Raw genomic sequence first — 22066 nt, forward strand, 5'->3', positions numbered from 1 at the left:
ACTGAGAAGCCGCAAAGTGTAAACTCCTCTGTCCCGAAGACTTTCCCGTGTCGCAAAACTCGATTACAAAGAGTTAAAATACTCCGAATGCAATCATATCTGCTTCACTGACAAAATATTTGAGAAAAATGTTGAAATGTCTGTAACGTGATTGGTCTATTTCCATTGCTGTACGATGTTGTATATGGCAAGGTACACCAAAATACAAGTCATTTGCAGTGATACAACATCATATTTCTTTCTTATGAGAGTATTATAGTATGTGCTGTAAAGGTTTTTATATTATAAATTAATTCTGTAAGAAATCATTTTTAATTTGCACGCTCAGTTAACATTCACACTTCACACAGGATTCAAAGTAACTTTATTTTTAAATCATGTACAAGTCTAGGAAGCATGTTCTTAATTTTGCAAAACATGGATTCTCACAAACGTGCTACAAGCAGAATCCTCATGGAGGACAGTTCATCCATCTCAGAGGCGTCACACGATCACTTCTTTTGAAGGTTTTTCAACCTGAGAGCAGAAACCAAACAGAGTGAGTTAGTTTCAATGATTTAATTCTGAAATATTTAACACGGAAAATAATAAAAGACATAAAATCATGGACGATGACTACGGGTAAGACCCGGACCTCTGGAGCAGCTCCTGGTTGGCCACCGACACCGTCTTCATAACATCACCACCGTCAGAGTCGGAGTCATCAGAGCTACTGTCTGTCTCCTCCGCCTTTTTCTTCTTCTTCTGTTTCCCTTTATGCTTGTGCTTCTTACTCTTCTTCTTATGCTGAGAGAAAAGAAATGCGATAAAAGTGAGACAGAAACGAGACAAGCAGAAATGACCTCACCGTTACCACGGAAACCGCACTCAGCTCACCTTCTTCTCTTTCCGGTGTTTGTGTTCCTTCTTGGATTTGTGCCTCTCTTTGCTCTGTTTCTTTGGCTTTTCTTCCCATACTGGTGATGAGGAAGAGGGAAACACTTGCCCTGATAGGAAAATAAAGGTGTAAAAGTTATAAATTCTGTGACTGAAGAGGCAGTGAGTGTGCACGAGTCACACAGTAATTCATTTTAAGGTCATCGCTATAAATCAATGACTGTATATATGTGTGTGTGTGGACAGCATGACACCATTCAGTCCCCTTGTGCGGCTCTTCCACAGTTCTGAAGTCTTTCTTTTTTTGGGTCGAAATGGGAATCGCCATTTTGCGAAAATCTGAGTCAGAGCAAGCGCGGTGCATGCGGACAGTCGGACCTGGGTCTGCTTCTCACACGCCCATACTGGTGACGGACACTCGGACCTGAGCACGCACGCCGTGAGATACCTGAAGTGCATCTTAAGATGGAGCATCAGCTAACCCAAGGTGGCGAGTACAGCATTACAAATTAATATCCAAAATGCTAAATTGTAGTCGTATGATTTTCGCAGATATTTTGATTTTTAAAAGACAGAGATTTAGAAAGATTTAGAGCTTTGACCTCATGACTGACTGAAATACCATTTGCTAACTAGCTGACATTATCCACCATTTTAATCAAAGTAATATTTATAAAGTCATTCCATTACCAGCCTCTCTATTTTTCTCTATAATGCAGTTAATAAGACAAAAAAAACAATAACCACAGCTTGTCATGTTACCGAGAAACCACAAAGCATAAACAACTCTGTCCTGAAGATGCTGGAAAAGTTACAAGCTGTTCCACAGAGCTGAAACTGGAGACTCCTTCCCTAAATGTTAAATAAACACTTCATTACAGAAAACGTCACCTCATTAACAATTACAGCATCTGCCCCCGTACACGACCCCGAGAATGAGCTGTTACTATAGAAACGATAATGTATTAATATAAACCTGTGATTTGCAGCTGCACTACTGTCTGAGCCGCTGTTACAGAAAGTGAGTCAGCACCTTCTGACCAATCAGAATCGAGAATTCAGTAACTAACCAGGTGGTGGTAGTCTGGGTCCAAACTCCTCACAGTCGAGATCTGCAGCCTGGACAGAAGCAGCAGTAGAAGTGACTTTCTGCTCTCCTTTATCGGCGATTCGGGTTTCCGGCTCTATACAGTAAATAAATTATAAAGTAATTAGAATTCTAAAGCAATGTTTAATTACTTTTAGTATCTAAGGGTAGTTCGTACCGGTTACACTAATTAAACGTGATGTGGGAGGAGCCTGAGGTACAACAGGCAGGGCAGGTGTGACGACAGGTGTCTGTGGCTCCGCCTCCTGCTCCTCCTCTTCACCGCTGTCTTCCTCGGATGAAGACGAGCTCTTCTCGTCAGATGAACTGGCGAAGATGGCCTTGAACAGGTCCATCGGAGGTCTGACCTCTTCTTCCTCTGCTTCCTCCTCATCCTCAGCCTTCTTCGTTTTCTGCTCAGCATCAGACTCGGATACTTTAGGCTGCAATTTTTCAAATCTCAGTTATGAATTATTACATCATGCAAAATCATAAGCCCAATCAATAAACCTGTCTTATTTTCATGAGGGTTTCAACAGCATAAAGGCAGCTCCAAAAAAGTATTGGCACCCTTCCAAGAAATGAGCAGATGTTAATACATTAAATGAGTAACAGTAAGTCATATTTTGAGCTTAAATATCCAGAGGCATTGTATAGTTTTATTTTAACACAATAAGTATGTTTTAAAGTACCGGAATTTTCCTGCAAAAGATTTTGGTTTTAAAATGATCTCCTACTATCACCAACTGCTCCAGTCAGCTTGTTAAGAGAAAATACAATTAGTTAAAAATAAATAAAAAACAAACAAACAGACAAACAAACAATCAGGGTCTTTTATTAGAATTATTTTCTGTTAAAAAATGATGTAGCTTCTCAAATAGTTTAAGTGAAAAATCACAGCACTGTCATTTTTGCTAATTCTTTAGAAAGGTGCCAATAATTATGAATGCAACGATGAATGCACTAATACTTCTACACTACACTAGACCATTATTTCTCACATTGATGCACATATTAGATTTTCAGAACTAATATTTTGCAAATATCAGCATGAAATGACCAAGGTAGTAAAGTTACATACGTTTTTGAAATTTAAATAAATAAATAAATTTAGATTAAATATTTTTATTAAGTATTATTTTTAAACATAATTTTATATTTACGTATTTTATTTTACTTTGTGAATACTTTTCCATTACTTTTACTCTTCTATTATTTAGGGAATTTTTAAAATGATAATTACATATTTAATTATACATTTTTAAAAATTAATTAATTTATTTATTTATTTAAATGAAAAATAACACACATTTTGAGCATTTTATAAATCCTATCTCATGAAGGGTTTGATTATTTCTAGATGAGCTGAATGAGCAGGAGAAACCCAAACCAGTGCAGTTTGTTAAGAATTTATAAATGAAATACCTCAGCAGCAGTGATGGTGTCTGAGGATGTTGCAGATGCTGTCGATGTCGTCGCAGTGATTGTGTGCTCTTGCTGTTGCTCAGCCTCGTTTACGCTCAGCGTCTCTTTAACCTTCGACCCCTGATCAGCTACATCCCACCTTGAGCGTTTGCCTGAAACTGCTGAGGAGGAAGCAGCAGCAGCTGCACTCCCTGAGCTGGATGTGGGCGTGGCTTGAGAGCTCTGTCGGTCATCCATTACAGACAGGAAGTTGAACACGGAGAACTTGTCGCGCTTCACTTTGGGGAGGCCCACGATGCTCGAGCTGACGATTAGAGAAAAATAAATAGTTAAGAAAGACAGCGAGTTCACAGCAAGTTGTCAGATGCACTATATGGTCAAAAGTTTGTGGACACCTGACCATCACACCTACATGTGCTTCTTCCCCAAACTGATGCCACAAAGTTTGAAGCACACTGTTGTATAGAATGTCTTTGTGTGCTGTAGCATTACAGTTTCCCTTCACTGGAACTAAGAGGCCCAAACCTGTTCCAGCATGACAATGCCCCTGTGCACAAAGCGAGCTCCATGAAGACATGGTGTGTGAAGGTTGGAGTGGAAGAACTCGAGTGTCCTGCACAGAGCCCTGACCTCAACCCCACTGAACACCTTTGGGATGAACTGGAACACCGACTGAACCCCAGACCTCCTCGACATCCCAACATCAGCGCCTGACCTCACTAATGCTCTTGTAGCTGAATGAACACAAATCCCCACAGCCACGCTCCAACATCTAGTGGAAAGACTTCGCAGAAGAGTGGAGCTTATTATAACAGCAAAGGGGGAATAAATCTGGAATGGGATGTTCAACAAACACATGAGTGTAATGGTCTGGTGTCCCAATACTTTTGTCCATATAGTGGATTCTTATACATGTGGGGACATTTGGCTGGAAAAGGAAAAGAGCCAAAAGGCTTCATTTTGGTAACTAAAGTTAAAATTAAGACTAGATTTAGGTGGAGCATAGCTTTAATAATCTGCATTAATAATTGTGTAAATGGAAAATCCTCACAAGAATAGTAAAACAAGTGTGTGTGTGTGTGTCTCACCCTGGGTAAGGGTCAGGAACATTAAATCTCTTGCACAGTAGTTTATCTGGATGCCATTCCAACGTGTCTCTGGTGAGTTTCCCAAACATCTTCATCTTCACTGCTGCCTCCTTGTCATTCACTTCACCCTGTCAATATACACAAACACATAAACACCAGGGTTCCCAAACCTCCTCTTTTATTTTATTCATTTATTTTACAAATTAATATCACAAACATCACTCCATGAAGATGGATTTTGTGTGCTAATATTTTAACAGGAAATGTTAATGTTTGATCCTAATTAAAATAACTAAGGAGTCTGAAATAATAATTATAATTTTAGTGTATAAAACCGGATATGCTGACCTCCTGATCACGCGTCACCTCCACGCTGTCGGTGTCGTCCTCGTGTTTGGCGCGGGTGAAGCGAGAGGACAGCGAGGAGTTACTCGGCTTATAGAGCACAGCAGCACGCATGAACTCGTCTCGCTCTCGGCTTCGCTCCCACTCCGTCATCGTTGGGTCCAGACTTAACTCCAGAGCATCTACATAACACACAATCATAAACATGGAGTACGACGGCTTGGCTCGTGGAACAGAACTCAGCCAGGTGTAAAAGTTAGTTTTCTAATTCACATAAGTAACAAAATTACATTTCAAAGTTGGAATAAAAGAGTACAACAGTAATTATTTAGTTTTCTTTCACTTACAAAAGGTCCGAGTAACATGACTAACATGTGACTAACATGACTGAACGGTGACCACAGTACAGCTTTTAACTCTTAACCTTTTATTTGATGTGTAGTGGTGGTTCACATTCTCACTGGACTAGAGGCAGGAACTCTGAACGCATGATATTTTGAATTTGATGCTTGAAATGCATTTAAACATTTTGTTTTCATTACTGACTTTGACTCAAGTTCATCAATCAGGCCAGACAGAGTAAATAAAATAAAATTCTACAAAAGTTTGTGAAAACTCTTCCGCTTCTGAGCTAGTATTTGGTTTGATTAGCTGTCTTCAGGTAAATAATTTACATAAATGCACGTGATAAAATGCTAAAGTAAAATCAACTGAAGATCTGCTACAGAAGCCATGATGGCTCATGTTTAGAAAAACACAGTCGCTCTAGTATCGGCTCTGCTACAGTATTGATCGTTTCTCACCTTTATTCCCCTGTTTCAGCTGGCTGATGTAGCGGTCGTAGCGCGCCTGCTTGGATGGGTTTTTCTCAAACGGCTTAAAAGTCTGGCTGGTTTGAGCTGTGGGACTCGACCAGACGCTGAGAGCCTGCTGGGTCGTGTCTGAAGCCCGGGGCTTGAGCTGCACATCTGCCTGAGCTTTAGAGACCTGGAGCTGGGTGTGAAAATCAGACGGAGTGGTACTGGACTGGAAACGATCCTGCAAAGTAGCTCTCTTCTCGTCTGCAGCTTTACGGATCTCGCTCAACCTCTCTCTGTCCTTACTGTCCAGGAGCTCAAACACAGAGCGGGGACCTGTACGTTAAACACACACACACACACACACACACACATGAATTCCAGCAAGTAAGTGACAATCAGAAGTATGAACACATGAAATTATCCTTCAGTGTACAGGTAAGTGCAAAAGTTTTCATCCCCATTAGTTTCAGGGTAAAAATATATATACTTATATTTTACAGTTTATCTACTAAACAGAATTTATGTCCATTTAACATTTTTTAATTAAAAATTCACACAGCTTTTAATATTACAGTGACTGAATCAGGAGTTATGCAGTAAGTTTTCACCTGTAGTTAAAGAAAAACAGCTCTCACATAAATTAAACAAAAAATATTTAATAAATCTTTCACAGAACTGGAGAAAAGAAGTTAAAGAATGACCGTCACTAAAAATCCGTCGCAAAAATCCAATACAAACAGTAAAATACCTAAAAAAATTTACACAGACACAGGAACAAAAGTCCAGATTTCTATCACAGACAAAAAACACTTCTAATATATACATATATATATATATATATACATATATACATACACACACACACACACACACACACACACAGTACTGTGCAAAAGTCTTGGAACCGTTTTTTTTTTTTTTTTTTTTTAGTACAAACTTTGTTATAGATGTTTATTTTCTGACTTCTACATTATTGATTCAGTACAAAAACATCCAAAAACATTCCAAACATTAGTTTTCCAGCACAAAATGAAATGTTACAGAAAAATGTTTGTATGTCAGTAAATAAAGCAGCAGATTCCATAAGAGACACTTTTCAGATAAAAACAGAATGAAGGCTGCTGGGTTTCGCTGCAGAAATAAGAAGCGAGTCGACAGTCAAACTTATAAAACCGCACACACTGCACCTGAGATACTGTTTTATTTTTTAAAGTGAAGGATCGTCACACCAAATATTGACTTTGTTTCATTTATTACTGTTTACTGCTCATTATAGTATTTTTTTAAACATAGAAACATTTAATTTCATTATTTTTGAAGGCATCTTTGCTCTACGGCATTTCTTTGCATGTGCCTAAGACTTTTGCACAGAACTGTATATATTCTGAAATGTGTTGTAAGATAAATAAAACCTCCTCATTACTTATTCACAATAAATCATGATACTTGTTGTATTAGTTTATGGAGTGATGAAATCGGAGCACATGGACATAAAGAGATTTTGATTAGAAACCTCAGTACCCTGTAAGCTGGTCTCTCCCAGCATCTCTCTCCTCTGGGTGGAGTCCAGAGTGTGACGGCTCTGCTGCGGTGCATTCTGGGATAGCTGTCCACGTGAAGCCTGCAGCGCCTGGGCTACAAGCGGGCTGACGGCCGACGTGTCCACCACCGGCCGGAAATAATGCACTGGCCGATAATCACGAGGCAGAACAGGCGGAGGAAACACCTGGACACACGATTTACACTTCATAATCATTTCTATCTAAAGCATTTTGAGCATTTGTGATCGATTGTGATTCTCACGTACGGTTTTCACTTCCGCAGGTTTAGAAGCTAACGTGAAACCTTCCAGGATTTTCCCCACATACGCTGCATCTCTGCTTGAATCTAAATAAAAACAAAACAGTTCAGAAAATCTAAAAAACAGCAAGGAAAAGACAAAAGATGACCAAACTAATACCACTCTTACTGACTTGTACTGATATATATTATTATAAATTATAAATAATAATAAACTTTATTTATTTATTTGAAAACATTTCAGCTCAACATGCCATACAGTGAACTAATAAAAACAAATAAAGATACCCTTAGCTGTAAAAACAGGAATAGATACAAAAGTATGTTATATTTAAGTGATTTAAATATTATATTATAAAATGAGTTAAAAGCTGATCCCATAATGAAGTCAATGATATTTTCACACGGCTGATTCACACTCACCTTTCTTCTTCTGTCTGTACTGCTGAGGTGCCGTCCATCCGTAAAGTCCGTCCCCCGGCTCCTCCCCACCCAGAACGACGTCATAGTTAGACATGGCGTCTTTGTGGTAGATATCATCATCCTCCTCCTCCATTGCTCCCACGCCGAACGCCTGCACACGGGAAAAATAAAATCAATAATTCCAACAGGACGAGAAATGCTTCTTCATTTAGTCTAAGTGAAGTCAAGCATTTTTCACAAAAATACACCTCACCTGTCCTGAGATCCCACCCTTACGAAGTTGCCCCGCCTTCCTGTCGCCAAACAGACTCGTCCTATCAGAGTCCAGCGTGAAGAGGTTGATATGCGACGCCCTTGAACCGCCTCTCAGGGCCTGCAGGGGGTCGAGGCCTCGGTAGCCGAGTCCATGGACGTCATCTTTAGGGGTGAAATCCACCGGGGTCACGTCTTTGGGTGCGAAAGTCACGTTCTCGGGAGCAAACTCATCATCATCCTAAAAAAACGGTTTATTCAAATAAGGATTTGTTTACGGATATAACTAGACTAAAACAAACAAAAACAAACAAACAAAAACACTAATATTATGTAAAAAAAGAAAAAAAAAAGAAAAGATTTTTCACCTAAAGAAAAAAAAATCACAATAATTTTAAAATCCTTAAAATTTTAAATAATTTAAAAAATAATTTAATTTTAAAAGAATTAAAAAAATTATTTTAAAACATAACACATTTGTACGTTTATAATCACCTCTGACTCCTCAGATCCATTGGATGGCAAAGCACATCCATATACTTTAACATCTGTAATAATCAGACAAACAGAAAGGTACAGTTTTAATGGAGTGCAAAAGTTTACACCCCCTGGTGTGTGGGTGTAACGATGAAAAATGTCCCTATATTTTATTGTTTATCTTATGAAACAAAATTACATTGCCATAAGTCAACATTTGCTGCTAGAAACACATATCCCCTTTAACGTTTACATCCCCTCCATTTCATTTTTTGAACTTGCTCTATTAATCAACAGCACGTTTATCTTTCAAAATGTCCTCTGAAGCTCATTTATATCACGGGCAGAAATATCATTATGACTGTTACACTGTGAATAATCTGTAAGATTCACAGCTTAATGTCACCTTTATGTCACATTAAGCTGTGATAGAGAATATACCCGGGTCTTGTTTGCGTTGTCTCCTTTTCAGTCTGGGTCCGACCCCCTGGCCGTCTTTCCATCCCATCTTCCGAAGCAGCTCCACCCCGATAGACGACCTGCCGCGCACACAGAGCAATTATTACTAAAGATGGCACAGATCCGGTACCCAGTATCTCTATCGGGCCGACAGCAGCAATAAGAAATGATGGATAGGATATCAGATTCTGTAACGTATGGCAAAGATTGGAATTGGAAAAGAAATGTATTTTTGGAACTGGAAATGTTTCCATATAAAGAGACTTGACTGTTTTTTCATTTGTTAGGATTGATTTTATTATATTTATACTTATTCTTTATTAGGAGCACATTGGTAATTACAAAATGCCAAGATGCAGATGGAAAAAACAGATTCTTTTTTAAATAAATTAAAGCATAAAAGGTGTGTGTTTCAGCCACTTTATGAGCTCTTTTTCAGTTCTTGACAGAAAACATTGTTTTGCTCGTTAAGGGACAAGGTGATACAGCACGATATGGTTACTAATCCAAATCCAGAACTTTCTGTACTCAAGTGTCTATTTAACATCATAAAACAATAGTAAGAGTTTTCTCTACAGGCTGTGAGATGGTGACTAGAGAGATTTACGATCAGTGAAGATTCCTTTGACATAAAATCAAATGAAAAGAAATACCTTGCGGGTGCGATCAGCTCCTCCAGCAGAGTGTCTCCTGGGATGGGAGCAGTGAGGGAGCTGATGGCTCGAGCTTTGTCCCTGATCTGATCAGGCCTCCCAGAAGCAAAATCATCTGTGGTGGTGATCTGTTGGGGTGCGATGCCGTGCTCAGTGAAATCCTGCAGAATAAGAACTAAAGGTTAAACCATAAAAGGGACTGGCTCTAACTGAGCTGACGAACCAAGACAACCAGCTGTTTTGCCAAATCAAGAACAAACCTGTTCTTGGGCTAAAATCAGTGGGATTGACATCTAACTGTAGTACAAGTTCATGAGACTCTTGAACACTTATTTCAGCATGAAGAATCTCCAAACGTATTAACCAAGCTGCTGAATTCCTTCTTTTGGTGTAATCAAAATGATTAGGAAATAAAAACAAATAGAATTAAGCACACAAGCTAACACATACTTCTTCATCCATGAAGTCCTCTGGTCTGGCATTGTGCTTCTCCGCCTTCTGATTTCGCGATGACACAAACGTAGACGGCGTCCAACCTACGCAGGGTCAACGACAAAGTTACATCTACAGCAGAACTCCCATCATTAATGATAAAAACCCATTGTTTACTGTTCTGTAAAGTGGTTTCTTCTGACCTTCTTTCGATCCGACAGTGTTGAAGTAGCCGGCAGAGAAGCCACCAGTGAAGGCTCCATGAAACCTTTTGTAGCGGCCTTTTTCATCCTTAACCGTCTGGTCCTGCACAGGTATCGGCTTTCTGATGGGCTCATCTTCACACAGTGGTACAGAAAATGGTTATATTTATTATTTACAGAAATAAGGAGAGATACATTTTGGGAAAGCATACACAGTACACAGAGATCACAAACTCACAAACTCAGCACTGGTTAAAGTATGATTAAGATGACTGAAAGAAACCCAAAGAACTCACGTTAAAATATTTCCAGTTTAAAAAACAATAAATCTTGGGATTGTGATGCATTACACAAACCTGAGTATAGTATAGCGCATAGAATTATATATAAAAACACACACAAAGTGGGGTCCAAAACTCTGAGAGCACTAGTGAAAATGCTTCTATTTTGCATTCTTTTCTAATTTAATACAATAATTTTCATTACAAATTATATTATTGACAACAAGTTGAGTGAAAAGTAAAATATTTAGTGAAATATTTACATGAATTTCAGAGTTTCTTAGTATTTGGTTCGTCCCATTTTTGTTTTAATAACAGTGTGCACTCAAGCTGGCATGGACTCCACAAGTTTGTGTAAAACCTTATCATCCATTTTAGATCAAATCTATCGAAGTGCCATGTGATCACACACTTCAGTAGAAGACATTAGACATGAGGAAAATCTGAGCTTTTGTACAAAGCAGTTAACATGGCCAATATTACACATTTGCTTACATTTAAATAGGGACCTAGAAATAGTGCAGAATCTTGAATATTAAATCTTTAAGATTTGTTTTAAATATTTCAAAATTCTAAAACTTTCTGTTTATTTCCAAATTTAAATTAAAATAATTTTAAAAAATCCCAGATTTTCACTGTGGTCTCAGACTTTTGGACCCCACTGTATAACTCAAGTATAATATGGTATTAATCAGCTATGAATAAATACAGTGAGTACGGTATGTTTAGATGAAGGTGCTAAGAGTATACACAAGTGAGCACAGTATGCTCTATGACTTTACATACAGTGGATAGAGTACGCTCTATGACTTTACATACAGTGGATAGAGTATGCTCTATGACTTTACATACAGTGGATAGAGTACGCTCTATGACTTTACATACAGTGGATAGAGTACGCTCTATGACTACATACAGTGGATAGAGAATGCTCTATGACTTTACATACAGTGGATAGAGTACGCTCTATGACTTTACATACAGTGGATAGAGAATGCTCTATGACTTTACACACAGTGGATAGAGTACGCTCTATGACTTTACATACAGTGGATAGAGAATGCTCTATGACTACATACAGTGGGTAGAGTACGCTCTATGACTACATACAGTGGATAGAGAATGCTCTATGACTACATACAGTGGGTAGAGTACGCTCTATGACTTTACATACAGTGGATAGAGTACGCTCTATGACTTTACATACAGTGGATAGAGTATGCTCTATGACTTTACATACAGTGGATAGAGTATGCTCTATGACTTTACATACAGTGGATAGAGTATGCTCTATGACTTTACATACAGTGGATAGAGAATGCTCTATGACTACATACAGTGGATAGAGTATGCTCTATGACTTTACATACAGTGGATAGAGAATGCTCTATGACTACATACAGTGGATAGAGAATGCTCTATGACTACATACAGTGGATAGAGAATGCTCTATGACTACATACAGTGGATAGAGAATGCTCTATGACTACATACAGTGGATAGAGAATGCTCTATGACTACATACAGTGGATAGAGAATGCTCTATGACTTTACATACAGTGGATAGAGTACGCTCTATGACTTTACATACAGTGGATAGAGAATGCTCTATGACTTTACATACAGTGGATAGAGTACGCTCTATGACTTTACATACAGTGGATAGAGTACGCTCTATGACTTTACATACAGTGGATAGAGTATGCTCTATGACTACATACAGTGGATAGAGAATGCTCTATGACTTTACATACAGTGGATAGTGAATGCTCTATGACTTTACATACAGTGGATAGAGTATGCTCTATGACTTTACATACAGTGGATAGAGTATGCTCTATGACTTTATATACAGTGGATAGAGAATGCTCTATGACTTTATATACAGTGGATAGAGTACGCTCTATGACTTTACATACAGTGGATAGAGTACGCTCTATGACTTTACATACAGTGGATAGAGTACGCTCTATGACTTTACATACAGTGGATAGAGTATGCTCTATGACTTTATATACAGTGGATAGAGTATGCTCTATGACTTTACATACAGTGGATAGAGTATGCTCTATGACTTTACATACAGTGGATAGAGAATGCTCTATGACTTTACATACAGTGGATAGAGTACGCTCTATGACTTTACATACAGTGGATAGAGTATGCTCTATGACTTTACATACAGTGGATAGAGTATGCTCTATGACTTTACATACAGTGGATAGAGTATGCTCTATGACTACATACAGTGGATAGAGAATGCTCTATGACTACATACAGTGGATAGAGTATGCTCTATGACTTTACATACAGTGGATAGAGAATGCTCTGTGACTTTACATACAGTGGATAGAGTACGCTCTATGACTTTACATACAGTGGATAGAGAATGCTCTATGACTACATACAGTGGATAGAGAATGCTCTATGACTACATACAGTGGATAGAGAATGCTCTATGACTACATACAGTGGATAGAGAATGCTCTATGACTACATACAGTGGATAGAGTACGCTCTATGACTACATACAGTGGATAGAGTATGCTCTATGACTTTACATACAGTGGATAGAGTATGCTCTATGACTTTACATACAGTGGATAGAGAATGCTCTATGACTTTACATACAGTGGATAGAGTACGCTCTATGACTTTACATACAGTGGATAGAGTACGCTCTATGACTTTACATACAGTGGATAGAGTATGCTCTATGACTTTACATACAGTGGATAGAGTATGCTCTATGACTTTACATACAGTGGATAGAGTGCGCTCTATGACTTTACATACAGTGGATAGAGTACGCTCTATGACTTTACATACAGTGGATAGAGAATGCTCTATGACTTTACATACAGTGGATAGAGTACGCTCTATGACTTTACATACAGTGGATAGAGTACGCTCTATGACTTTACATACAGTGGATAGAGTATGCTCTATGACTTTACATACAGTGGATAGAGAATGCTCTATGACTACATACAGTGGATAGAGAATGCTCTGTGACTTTACATACAGTGGATAGAGTACGCTCTATGACTTTACATACAGTGGATAGAGTACGCTCTATGACTACATACAGTGGATAGAGAATGCTTTATGATTTTACATAGAGGGAGTGTATTGTGCTCTGTGTATGTGGTAAGAATAAATATAGTGACTATAGTATGCTATGAATGTGATATAAATATATAGTGACTATAGTATAATGTACGACTATATTAAATAGGGACAGTGTGCGGGGGAATACTGTATGCTATGAATGTTCTAACTACATATACAGTAAATATAATAAACTATGAATGTGATATGAATATATGTAGTGAGTATAATAAGCTATGAATGCGCTATGAATATATACAGTGTAATTATTGTGCGGTATGAAACACTGTTTAATCCGCTAATCGCTAAGTATCCATGCATTAGTTTATCACACCCATATTCCAACAAGCCCCGCCTACTGAGCGAGGATTGGCTAGCAGTATAAGTCCAGCCTATTAAACAGTCGAACTGCGCTCGAGTAGCTCATGTTAACCAATCCCAGCGCAGTAGGAGGGGCTTGTACAACTACGGGTAGGAAAAAAATCTGCTAATTCCTGATATGCGGCTTTAAAGTTTCCACAGCTGCACAGATAAAGCAGAATAATTTCACACACATTGTTATCTGAAATATGTTTAACTAAGATTAATCAATACCTTCTTCGAGAGGCTCTAAAGGAGTTCCATAAGTGACAAAATCCTCATCACTTTCTCCGTCCGACGCCATGTTTACCTGCACGACGGTGGCCGCCGAGGTCCAAACTCTCAGATACTCACAACGACTTACACACACACAAAAAATCCCGCCTTATTATATATAAAACCCTCAAACCACGGCTTAGCAACCCTTACTATTTGCTTTTAAGTCAATTTTTCAGCACTTTAGGTCTTCTCTAAGACAATTTATATAACAATATACTGTAACATAATACACAGAACAGTTTAGTAATGTAACGTTGTAATAATTTTGTTAAGCGTCCACAAGAGGGCGCAAATTCAACAAAGCGCCTAAGAGTCGAAGAAGAAGAAGAAGAAGAACGCAGGGGTTAGCGGATGTGACGTCACTAGGCGGGAAGCGGTGTTTGTTTACGGAAGTAATCCTCTTTCATCAGAGTCACAAGACTGAAGACTGCAGTTATTAAGCAAAAAAACTAATTTAAGGACAATATTAAATATTAAATAATGATCCGCAAACGGCCAAGAGGAGATGGGATAATGCCGCCATATTTAAGGTTTATTGCATTTTAATTATTGTTTATCATCAAAATGACCAATAACTAGGTCAAGAGTCCAGCTAGTTATATATTAATTTTTATGTTTTTACAAAACTAAATCAAAATAAAACTAAAATATACAATAATTAGATGTGTATGTTTGTAGAGTTTTTACTGAGATTAAGATGAATATATAGCAGTGCATATGCCATGCAATTTACACTGTAGCTGTTCATGCAGTGCTTCCTTACATGCATGCATGGTGAATTATTTATAACTGTGTGTGTGTGTGTGTGTGTGTGTGTGTGTGTGTGTTTTCTTCTTTGGACAGCATGATGGGGAGAGAAAAAACAGCTCCTCCACCTGCTCAATCCCAGTTCCACCTGGACCTCTGGTTCTCTTTCACTGTACAGAACTGGATCCTGGACTTCGGGAGGCCGATAGTGATGGTGAATAAAATGACTGGAAATTATTATTGAACACTGCTGCATTTACACTCCGGGGCATAAAAATGGACCAAGACCAAAATGGCAAAATATTAAGCTTTTAATGGTCTTAACAAGAAATCATTAGTCAGGAAATGAGCAAGAATTAAACAAATAGATAAAGGAACACAGTATGGGAGTTTTTCCCTTTGATTTCTGTAAATGTTTCAGCCTCGTGGTCCTTGATGAGCTGCATCAGGTGTGACAGATAACCAAATAATCACTAATCTTTTAAGAAAAAAAATCCCAGAAGATATTTTTGGAAATTTTTGTACATCCAGACATGTGTTAGTTTGAATTTTACATCAAACATTCGAATCATTATCATGATTTTACCTTTGTGTACAAGAAGACTATAGAAGTGAATTTCCCTGTTTCTAGCTTTTCCCCAAACAAACTGTTCACTGCAGCAAAAGGAAACCAGCGAATGGAGGCACAGGAGCTCTCAGGAATGCATCTGTTTCATTATTGCTCATTTTCTGACCAATAATTTGTTGTTAAGACCATTAAAAGCTTAATATTTTGACATATTGGGCTTGGTCCATTTTCTTTTTTACTCAGGAGTGTATTAGTGTTTAATTGCTTTTAATAATCTCTGAATGTCTTACTGTGAGCATAAAACCTAAAAAGTACCTCACAGAGACAGGAATCAAACGCTGGATAGACGTCAGATCGGATTTGCCATTTTTCTGATCCGATCTACTGGAGAACTTTGTGCCATGAAAGTGTGTTATATTCACTGACATGACACAGATCGTGCTCTTGAACACAAGTGCAAGTTTTCCATAATTTAGCACCAGAAGTCATTTTATTGGCATTTGTAGTAAAACCACATTGGAATTTATACTGTAGAGAGCTCTGTGACGTGGGAGACAATCAAGACATAACTGAATAGAAAAAGGGAAACATTCAGGCATAAACGAGCCACACAGGAGTACAGAATATGTTAAAATCTTTTAAATATATTAACTTACATATTCCAAGTTAGAAGTATATAAAAAAAAAACCCTAACCAAGCTAATGAGGGTCATCTGTTGGGACATTAGACTGCAAATGTATTGCATTTTTAAAACATCGATGAAACATGAAAAAAGCAATCGTCTGCATCCCTGAGCTCATTTTAAAGAACACAGCACTGAGACGAGAAGCTTTTCACACAGCGATAACAGCGTGGGGATGTCCGTGTCGTATCATAAACCATGAAACAATCTCTACACAGCAGAAATACTGTAAATGTTCCTAATAGTCTTTTTCCCCCACAGATTATATTACCTCTGGAATGGTTTCCTCTGAACAAGCCCAGCGCTGGAGATTACTTCCACATGGCCTACAACGTCATTACACCGTTTCTGCTGCTGAAGGTATAAGCTATAAGTTCTCTGCTCGCAGAACTCAATAATTAATAAAAACGTTATTAAATGAATTCACTAACAACATTAATTAACATGATACATTTTGTAAAAAAACCCAAAAAAAAACAACAACAGGGAATTGTCTGAATTGAGCTGGTGGAACATGTTTAACCGCTCGTGCGCTTGTAAGTAAGCGCCAGAGTGATTTATACGCGGTTTAATTCAACACAGTTTGAAAATAGATGTCTTGGATGTCACTGAGTGTCTCATATCTAACAGATAATGATGAATGAACTGAAATGGCTTGACCTGTGACTGGTGTGTGTTGTAGCTGATGGAGAGAAGTCCTACCACGCTGCCACGCACTGCTGTATACCTGAGCATCATCACGTTCGTCATGGGCGCCAGCATCCACCTGGTAGGAGACTCCATCAACCACCGTCTGATCCTCAGCGGCTACCAGCTCCACCTGTCTGTCCGCGACAACCCCATCATGAAGGGCCTCAATCCTCCCTCGCTGGTGATGTCTATGAGAATAATATGAGGATCTAAGCTAAGAATGTGTGTGTGTGTGTGTGTGTGTTTATTTCCCTGTCATAGTTCAGCTTGTATCTTTGTTCATTCACTATATATATACATATATATATATATATATATATATATATATATATATAAGTAAACATATTGTATATTTTCCCTAATTTTGTTCTGAGTAAACATTCTGTATACTGTAGGTTTCCGTAACTTTGTTCTCATTTTCAGATTGACTCCTTCGAGCTCCTTTATTACTACGATGAGCATTTAGGACATTCCATGTGGTACGTACAGGGATCTGTGTCTCTGAGTTTTACATCCACATAACACTCTTAATTCACTTTAACCTCCGTCTACTGCGTCTGTACCTCCTCATCACACGTCTCAATTCACAGGGAAAAAACTGACATGTCTGTTTTAGTTTTATTTATATGGTACTAAAATGTTACTCCATGGCAGTAAAATGACATCATAAATCATTCAATTAACAGTTAGACTTTAGATTAACAGCAATTATCTATAACTGAATGAAAACTGAAATTCTGAACAAATGAAATTCTTCATCTATTTTTTTTAGTAAGGATATTTTCAGGCTCCATGCACGTACAGTAACACTGCAGATTTATGGGTAACATGTTTGATTATATAGTAACATTAAATCAGACATTTTCTCTTCTCAGATCTGCAATTTCACTGCTAAGAGTCATTATATATATAAAATGCAAAGCACAAGCATGATGTAATTTATGTAAAATAACAATAATTGTCTGTTTTTCTGAAAGTTTAAATATTGAAATATAGCATCATGTTTTTATTACATTTTGTTTTGTTATTTAATAATTCATAGAATGAAAATTAAGAACTTTATTTTAAAAAAAATTACTGTAAAATAATTTTATTTGTTTTGTCACGTTTCCCTGATGACGTCAAACTCAGGAAACGGGACGGGCAGCCGGTGAATTCTGTCAGTAACTGTTTATTAGAAACAGCTGCAGTGTTTGTGTAGCACACTTTCAGATATTCATTATTTGAAGGTGTTTGTAAATTAAGCTCTAAATCTAATCTACTAATCTTTAAATATAAAGTTAAATGGAAAAATGAACAGTTCTGTGCAAAAGTCTTAGGCACATGCAAAGAAATGCTGTAGAGCAAAGATGCCTTCAAAAATAATGAAATTAAATGTTTCTACATTAAAAAAAATACTATAAAGAGCAGTAAACAGTAATAAATGAAACAAAGTCAATATTTAATGTGACGATCCTTCACTTTAAAAAAATAAAGCAGTATCTGAGGTGCAGTGTGTGCAGTTTTATAAGGAAATGAGCTGGAAGTGTTACTGAGCATCTTGCAGAAGCAGCCACAGTTCTTCTGGAGACTTTGACTGTCGACTCGCTTCTTATTTCTGCAGCGAAACCCAGCAGCCTTCATTATGTTTTTATCTGAAAAGTGTCTCTTATGGAATCTGCTGCTTTCTTTACTGACATACAAACATTTTTCTGTAACGTTTCATTTTGTGCTGGAAAACTAATGTTTGGAATCTAAAATGTTTTTGTACTGAATCAATAATGTAGAAGTCAGAAAATAAAAATCTATAACAAAGTTTGTACTAAAAAAATAAGGTACCTAAGACTTTTGCACAGTACTGTTTGTTTTTTTAACATATGAAAAGTATGATGTTCTTTAATAAATAAAAATATTGTAATTGCAGTGGTATGAGATGAAAAACACTTTTATTAGTGACGTGTTGTTATTAGAAAATAATCCAGTTCCGGGTGGAAAACGTAACTCGGCTTCAACACACCAGCCTGTTGTTGATTATTTTCCCGTAACATCACATTGTTTTATTCCTGGTCACATAATTTGCGTATATGGTTCTGTTGTTTTCTGTAAGAAAGGAAGCTGTTTATATTTGACATTAGGACATACAGTATAGCAGGTGGTAAAGGTGCTACACAGAGGTATTAACGCGGCGCTGGCATCACCTGTGTTGCAGGTACGTCCCATTCTTCCTCATCCTCTTCCTCTACTTCACCGGCTGCTTCACACAATCCAAAGAGGAGAAGATGCCACACTCGGGTTGGCTGCTGCTGGGTCCTAGTGCTCTCTATTACTGGTCAGTGATTCACCATACTGTTGGGAGTTGAGAGTAATCGCGGGTAGGACGGCTGTGAAAGGAAATATTTATAGCACGAGTGTTACACTGATCTGTTAAAGACACATCACAGACCATGAGCTTGGAATATGCAAGATATTTTAAACTGAGTTAAGAAAAAAAAAAATGCAAGATGCAAATCAGAAAATCGATGGTTCTGGTTTCTCTGTAACGTAACAAGCAACATTATTTTTGTTTTACTTCAAAAGAGATAAAAATGGGACAAGTCTGGTGAGGGAATGACTGTTTATAGCAGCTATAACGTAAGAAAATAACTTGTAATTATAAATGAAACTATAAACGGTTAAAAGTGACGCGTCGTTGTTTTATAAATTAAAAAGAGTAATCGTTTGCAGATTGCTGTGGTGTAAGAGGAATAAAACACCCTGTGTTGTGCTGTCGTAGGAAAATAATCAACTTCAGCGGAGTAACAGCGACTCCGCTTCATCACACCACCTTGTTGTTGATTATTTTCCTACAACAGCACAACATGGAGTGCTTTATTTCTTACTTATAACCTAACTTATATTAGTATGAAGATGAATAATAGAAACAGAAATATCAGTTATAGTGATAATGAATATTGACGTTAATCCAAGAGGGTTGATTATTTTAAAAACGAGGATGAATTTTATCTTTTTCTTTTCTTTTTTTTTTCTTTTTTAATGGTAGAACATTGTCTGCTCACATCCTCCTTCAATCTGAATCTTGTGAAAAGTGATTAAAATCTTTAGGTCCAGCTTAATGCCAGTATGAAAGGCATCAATTCCCATTAAAATCCCATTAAATGAAGTATTAGAAGCTAATATAATGTAGCATTTAAATATTTAAAAAAAAATGTATTTTATATTTAATTTCTTGTAGGTACCTGGTGACTGAAGGACAGATTTTTGTTCTGTACATCTTCACGTTCTTCGCCATGGCTGCCACAGTAATGCGTCAGAAGCGAAAAGGCTACGTGCTGGACAGTAACGGCCGCTTCCTGCTTTACAACTTCATCATCACGCTGGTCCTGGTGATCGCTTGGGTCGTCTATCTGTGGAATGACGCCGTGCTGCGCAAAAAATACCCCGGTATCATCTACGTCCCAGAACCGTGGTCTTATTACACATTACATATCAAGGGCAGTTAGTATGAGGTAACAGGAAGTCAGTTAAGAGTCACATTATTGCACTGAAACGTCGTCTTGAAGGTCCTGAGGGTGGTTGATAAGAGGAGAGTGTTCTGTAATGAAACAGGAGGAATAAACAAAATTGGGAGAACATATCGAAAAAAATAAAATAAAAGAGGTGCATACTAAGGTTATTTTTAAAAATATTTCTTTACATCAGATACAAGTTCCTTATTGCTGCTTTAAACCCTGGTCAGTGTTCCAGCAAGTGATTATTTGTCCTAAAGATGATTTTTCTCATATTGATCTTACTGTTGGAAAGATTGGCATCTTCCAATGTTCCTGGGTGAAAAAATGGATAATTGACCCCTGTTTATATATATATGTATAATTATATATAATTATTATATATAAATACCAAAAAGAATTTCGAAAAGTTACTGATGAAACGTTGATGAAATGCGAAACTTTTGTGAGAGCAAAATAAACAGAGAAATAGTTTGAAAAGAAGTCAAAGTTTTGCAGTGATCCATGCAGTGGTTTGAAAAAGAAATCTCGATTAAAAAAATAATAATTACAAAAAGAATATTACAGCTGTGGAGATCCAAAAGCTGATTAGAGGATATGAGAGACATGAGCAGCAGTTATACGAGTTATTAAATAATATTTATATCACTTTCAGAAAGAAAGATGCAAACGTTTGAACTGATATCATTTGAATATTTGTTTATTTTTTGTTGCTTGTTCTTACTTAATGAAGGAATCTGTGAAAATGTCAAGTATAAATCACATTCGATAAATTAAGGGTGCGCAAACTTTTGCACTCCACCGTAGCTCAGCAAGGCAATTCACCATCAGTGAGGTTTGATTTTTGTGCGTTCTGTGTGTTCGAGTGGTTTAATGTCGTTTAAAGATGATAATTCGGAGAAGTGAATTATTCTCATGTTGTTATTTCGTGGAATCTGAATCTAGCTTTATTTTACACTCTACACTCATTCTTTATTTTTTTTTAAAAATATATATATATATTTTTTTTCTGTCATTGTGCATTCACAATTTTGTCTGCAAACGTGTTATATTCTATTGGAACATAAACATCAAATATAAGTATGGCTTATATAATAAGTTCATTACAGTCCACTTGTTCTGATAGAATAAAAATTTGGCAGAAATGCTGACAGGAAAAAGTCTAATAAATTAATTAAAAATAAACAAATATAGAGTTTTTGTTTAGATTACAGGTTATGGTTTCCAGAAGTGAATTATTATTCTTGTTAGTGTATAGAATTTTTTATGTGTATTCACTGTTCTGTTGATTTTTTTTTTTTGGTGGTGTCACTGTTCTGTCCATTTTTTTATTTTTTATTTTTTTGCAAACTTGTATATATTTTATTGAAAGAAGCGTACTGTACTGCTGTTCTGTAATGAACTGTATTATGACTCTTTATTGATAATAATTCTGAAGTGTGCTAATCCATGACAAGAGCATGTTCATGTACAGTGGATATAAAAAGACTACACACCCCTGATAACAACTGTAGGACGAACATGAAGAAAGAAAAGAAAAGA

General features: G+C 37.2%; 2 protein-coding genes across 3 annotated transcripts; one reads left to right on the forward strand and one right to left on the reverse strand.

Moving 5' to 3' along the window:
• Positions 1 to 347: 347 nt before the first annotated feature.
• gpatch1 (G patch domain containing 1) lies at positions 348 to 14624 on the reverse strand. Of its 2 annotated transcripts, none has more exons than XM_026937792.3 (19): positions 14307 to 14624; positions 10321 to 10455; positions 10136 to 10221; positions 9686 to 9846; positions 9015 to 9112; positions 8592 to 8644; positions 8098 to 8337; positions 7845 to 7995; positions 7429 to 7508; positions 7143 to 7347; positions 5625 to 5954; positions 4825 to 5003; positions 4477 to 4604; positions 3389 to 3692; positions 2142 to 2376; positions 1947 to 2060; positions 877 to 986; positions 635 to 786; positions 348 to 516 (listed from the first exon to the last, which is right to left on the reverse strand). In XM_026937792.3, exons 1-19 carry the CDS (start codon positions 14374 to 14376, stop codon positions 492 to 494), a joined length of 2856 nt encoding a protein of 951 aa, XP_026793593.3. In that variant the 5' UTR covers positions 14377 to 14624; the 3' UTR covers positions 348 to 491. The 2 variants fall into 2 exon arrangements, with proteins under 2 accessions (XP_026793593.3, XP_026793592.3); XM_026937791.3 differs by having other exon boundaries at positions 2142 to 2406; positions 14307 to 14623.
• An 82-nt stretch (positions 14625 to 14706) lies between these two features.
• cln6a (CLN6 transmembrane ER protein a) lies at positions 14707 to 22050 on the forward strand. Its single transcript, XM_034299759.2, has 7 exons — positions 14707 to 14881; positions 15195 to 15312; positions 16611 to 16709; positions 17032 to 17220; positions 17463 to 17518; positions 19228 to 19347; positions 20251 to 22050. Exons 1-7 carry the CDS (start codon positions 14832 to 14834, stop codon positions 20516 to 20518), a joined length of 900 nt encoding a protein of 299 aa, XP_034155650.1. The 5' UTR covers positions 14707 to 14831; the 3' UTR covers positions 20519 to 22050.
• Positions 22051 to 22066: the final 16 nt, after the last annotated feature.

Source organism: Pangasianodon hypophthalmus, chromosome 25, assembly GCF_027358585.1.
Source record: "Pangasianodon hypophthalmus isolate fPanHyp1 chromosome 25, fPanHyp1.pri, whole genome shotgun sequence".
Taxonomy (NCBI): domain Eukaryota; kingdom Metazoa; phylum Chordata; class Actinopteri; order Siluriformes; family Pangasiidae; genus Pangasianodon; species Pangasianodon hypophthalmus.

What these genes read in the sequence shown, in the direction of transcription:
- gpatch1 (XM_026937791.3), bottom strand. Translation starts at nt 14,376, where the DNA reads ATGGCGTCGGACGGAGAAAGTGATGAGGATTTTGTCACTTATGGAACT. An exon ending in CACTGTCGGATCGAAAGAAG is followed by an intron (nt 10,222 to 10,320) that starts GTCAGAAGAAAC and finishes GACCCTGCGTAG; the next exon opens with GTTGGACGCCGTCTACGTTT. An exon ending in AACCTGCGGAAGTGAAAACC is followed by an intron (nt 7,348 to 7,428) that starts GTACGTGAGAAT and finishes TCGTGTGTCCAG; the next exon opens with GTGTTTCCTCCGCCTGTTCT.
- cln6a (XM_034299759.2), top strand. Translation starts at nt 14,832, where the DNA reads ATGATCCGCAAACGGCCAAGAGGAGATGGGATAATGCCGCCATATTTA. An exon ending in ATAATGCCGCCATATTTAAG is followed by an intron (nt 14,882 to 15,194) that starts GTTTATTGCATT and finishes TTCTTTGGACAG; the next exon opens with CATGATGGGGAGAGAAAAAA. An exon ending in CATTTAGGACATTCCATGTG is followed by an intron (nt 17,519 to 19,227) that starts GTACGTACAGGG and finishes CCTGTGTTGCAG; the next exon opens with GTACGTCCCATTCTTCCTCA.